This window comes from Cynara cardunculus, unplaced genomic scaffold, assembly GCF_001531365.2.
Source record: "Cynara cardunculus var. scolymus isolate 2C unplaced genomic scaffold, CcrdV1 Un_Scaffold_5953, whole genome shotgun sequence".
NCBI lineage: Eukaryota > Viridiplantae > Streptophyta > Magnoliopsida > Asterales > Asteraceae > Cynara > Cynara cardunculus.
This window is the reverse complement of record NW_020202686.1, coordinates 26210-29893: the sequence shown is the minus strand read 5'-3', so window position 1 is coordinate 29893 and position 3684 is coordinate 26210. Positions and strand designations below refer to the sequence as shown.

Below are 3684 nucleotides of genomic sequence, written 5' to 3'. Positions count from 1 at the left end.
TGGTCGGCTTCTGTCTCTGTCTCTCTTCCTCTCTCTGCTTCTTTCTCCCTTTTTTCTTCCCTCTTCTCCTCTGCTCCCCTTCTTTCCCTTCTGGGTGCCTTGGATTCTGGTGGATGTGGTTCGCCCCCACCCGAGAGCGTAATTTGTTGTTTTAGTGTTTTTGCCTTGATCTGGAGGGGTCTCCCCCCTCCCTATCAAAAAAAACCCTAAACCCTAAACCCTAAACCCTAAACCCTGGAGAATCCTTACCATCAAGGATTCTTTATGGGTTAAATGGATCCACTCCTACAGGCTTAAAGATCGTAACTTCTGGGATGTCCTGATCCGCAGTGATGTAGGTTGGGGCTGGAGGAAGATCCTTGGCATGAGGGAAAAGATTAGAGACTGCATTGTCTCCCAGATTGGTAATGGCGCTTCCACGTCCGCCTGGTATGACAACTGGCATCCGGTTGGTCCCCTCTACCGGCATATATCCTCCCGCAATATCATTAACTCTAATTTAACTCTTTCTGCTCCTGTGAAGGATATCATCTTCCAGGGTTTTTGGAACTGCCCTCTCCTGAGGGACAGTCCCAACCCTTTAATCCGTAATTCCCCTCTTCCTGTCGTTTCCTCTAATGCCCCTGATAAACTCCTCCGGAGAACCAGGGATGGTCAGCTCACGCCGTTCTCTGTTCACGAGGTCTGGCTATCCCTCTGTCCTAATGAGCCGGATGTCTCCAGGCATCACTTGGTCTGGTTTTCCCAGAATATTCCCAGACACGTGTTTATTCTGTGGGTTGCCCTCAAGCAGCGTCTAAAGACGCATGACAAGCTTCGGTTCTGGGAGGGCCACTCCAACCTGTCTTGTGCTTTCTGTCATAACGGGCCTGATTTGCATTCTCATCTTTTCTTTGAGTGCCCGTTTCCTAATCAGGTTTGGAATGGCTTAAAAGCCAAGCTTAACCTCTCTGGTGTTCCGGATAACTGGGCTGATATTATTGGTATTTTCCAGCATGCTACCAAAGGAAAGACCGTCTGGTCTATTATACGCAGATTAGTGCTTGCTGGAACCGTCTACCACTTGTGGCAGGAAAGGAATAATCGCATATTCAAAAATAAAAGAAGATCGTATATTATGGTGGTTAAGATGATTACCGATGATGTCCGGTCCAGGCTCCTTAGCCTGACCCTCAAGCCCTCTCCTAATGTTGTCCGGGCTCGGCTTGCCTGGAATCTCCCTTAGCTCTCCGTCTCTGTGTGCTTCCTTTTTGGTTTCGTGAGCCTTTTTGCTCTGTTGTTTTTCTTGGTGCGGTCTAGGGTGTGCCTTTTCATTTAGGCCCTTTTTCCTGCCCTTGTGGTTCGTCCCCATTGTTTCCTGGCCGTGGCTCGGCCGGKCCCTTCCCTTGTGGTTGGTTTTTTTTCTCTTTTTTATCTCTCCCCCTCTCTCTCTCTCTCTCTCTCTTTCTTTCTTCTCTCCTCTCTCCTTTTCTTGTCCTCTTCTCTTCTCTTTCCCCTCGGGGTGCCTCAATTTCTCTGGCTGGTAGTTGAGGTTTTCCTCCTTCCCGCGCGCTTCATTGTTTGGCTTTTAGCTTTTTTTCTTGATCTGGAGGGGTCTCCCCCCTCTCTATCAAAAAAAAACCCTAAACCCTAAACCCTAAACCCTCAAAAGATTGAGCTTTTTTCAAAATTGGTATCTTATAAAGGATGAAGTTTGGATTCCAAAATTTTGGATTCCAATTAACAAGGATAAAAATGATAGATGGATTGACTTTGGAGTAGTAACCGATCGTAACGCTTTTCTTAATTTATCTTCCTGCTGCAAGTTCATCATGGTGCAAAAAGGCGATGACTTTATAACAATGAGTATTGATGGTACTGAGGTGTTAAACGATGGTGTAGGATTTGCGGTTTTGTTTGCATCAATGGACATCGATACAACTGGATGGGAAATTGCGACCATCAATTTTACTCGATGGCTGATCTGGAATACGAGGATGCTTGGAGATTTGGGTATTTGCTCGAAAATTAGGGTTTTTGATTTCTGCTGTATGGATCGATTTCTTTGGAGTTTTTGCAATTCCAACATCTTTGGTGGCTTCGGATTGCTTGCAATTGGAAGGGGGCAGCAATGGAGGTTATGGATTTGGATTGCTATCGATTGTAAGGGCGCAGCTACTCCTGATTTGGATGTGTCTTCCTCGATTGCGACCTGTTCCATGGCCGATTACAATTTGAAGATGATTTCTTTTTTGATCAGGTGTGATAAGGTTCGGGATTTGGGCCTCAAGTTAAGAGTTGGTTTTATTATTTGGTATTGGGCTCTTGATATTAATTATTGGATTACAATTAATCCTTTTTACTCGACCCAAATTCTTATGGAATGGACCCCTTTTTATTCTAAGGATTTTTGGGCTGTGGGGACTGAAGTTGTGGGCCTTAAGGATGTTTCTTGCGCTGCTGCTATGAGGAAGCCTATCTTTAATATGGATGCTAATTCTTCTAAGGTGTTTTGGGCTGATCTTGCTAAAGAGGGTGCTAGTTTGATGGATAAGGGTTTTATCCCTTTCTTGGTTTGGACTTTTTCTGCTAATTTTGGCTTCTTAAACAGGCCTTTATTAGTTGTTTTCCCTAAACACTTTTTGGGTTGTTGTTCTTTGTACAAATGGGTATGCCCATTTTAATTTTGTATTTCCTTCTTTACTTCAATAAATTTTTCCTGGGGTTCCGTCCCCTTTTCCCAAAAAAAAACCCTAAACCCTAAACCCCTAACCCCTAACCCCTAACCCTAACCCCCAACCCCCAACCCCCAACCCCCAACCCTAAACCCTAAACCCTAAACCCTAACCCCTAAACCCTAACCCCTAAACCCTAAACCCTAACCCCTAACCCCTAAACCCTTAACCCTTAACCCTAAACCCTAAACCTGTTGCTTCCCGGTCATGTTTTGGCTGGACCCTTCCCTTGTGGTTGGCTTCTTTCTCTCTCTCTCTCTCTCCCCTTCTCCCTTTCTTTCTTCTTCTCTCGCCCTCTTTCTGGGTCCTTTCCCTCGCTCTTCTTCTTCTCTCTCTCTTCTTCTCCTTCCTCTTTCCCTTCTCCTGTGTTTCTTTCTTCCTTCTTCTCCTTCGGGGTGCCTTGGTTTTTCTGGTGGATGTGGTTCGCCCCCACCCGAGCGCGTATTTGTTATTTTGTGTTTAGTGTTTCGCCTTGATCTGGAGGGGTCTCCCCCCTCCCTATANCTCTAGTTTCTCTCTCTAAAAAATTCTCTCTAGCTTTTGTGGTTGTTTTTTTGTTTTCTTGGTGTTTTTTATGTCCATGGATGTTCCAAATCGTGGTATGAAAGAATCTTTGCATAGGAAAACAAGGAAATCTCGTATGCCGATTCATAGGGTGAAATTCTCTAATCCGCTTCCTAGTTCTCATCAAGGTTTTGTTGAAAACTTTGAAGAAAATTGCAAAATGAGAAGGTTTGAAAAGGTGACCATGCATCGTTCTATCACTAGATCTGTTAGTTCGAATCTGAATAATGTGGACTTTGTTATGCCATCCCCCCTCAAGGCTCTGGATGCGGTGGAGTTCAATATGGGTTGGTGTCAAAAGAAAATTAATGAAGAAGATGAGGAAGAAGACGAAAATGGAAAGCTTGCTCTTCCCTCCACCCGTAAGTTCTCTAGGCTGGAGAACTATGAACCTGTGGTTGCTCAA

The 3684-nt window shown here is 44.8% G+C and overlaps 1 protein-coding gene across 1 annotated transcript; it reads left to right on the top strand.

Annotated features, from left to right (window-relative positions):
- The first annotated feature begins 364 nt into the window (after positions 1 to 364).
- Positions 365 to 1225, top strand: LOC112504543. Its single transcript, XM_025108489.1, has one exon. It carries the CDS (start codon positions 365 to 367, stop codon positions 1223 to 1225), a length of 861 nt encoding a protein of 286 aa, XP_024964257.1.
- Positions 1226 to 3684: the final 2459 nt, after the last annotated feature.

Coding starts and splice junctions, on each gene's coding strand:
- LOC112504543 (XM_025108489.1), top strand. CDS start 365: ATGAGGGAAAAGATTAGAGACTGCATTGTCTCCCAGATTGGTAATGGC.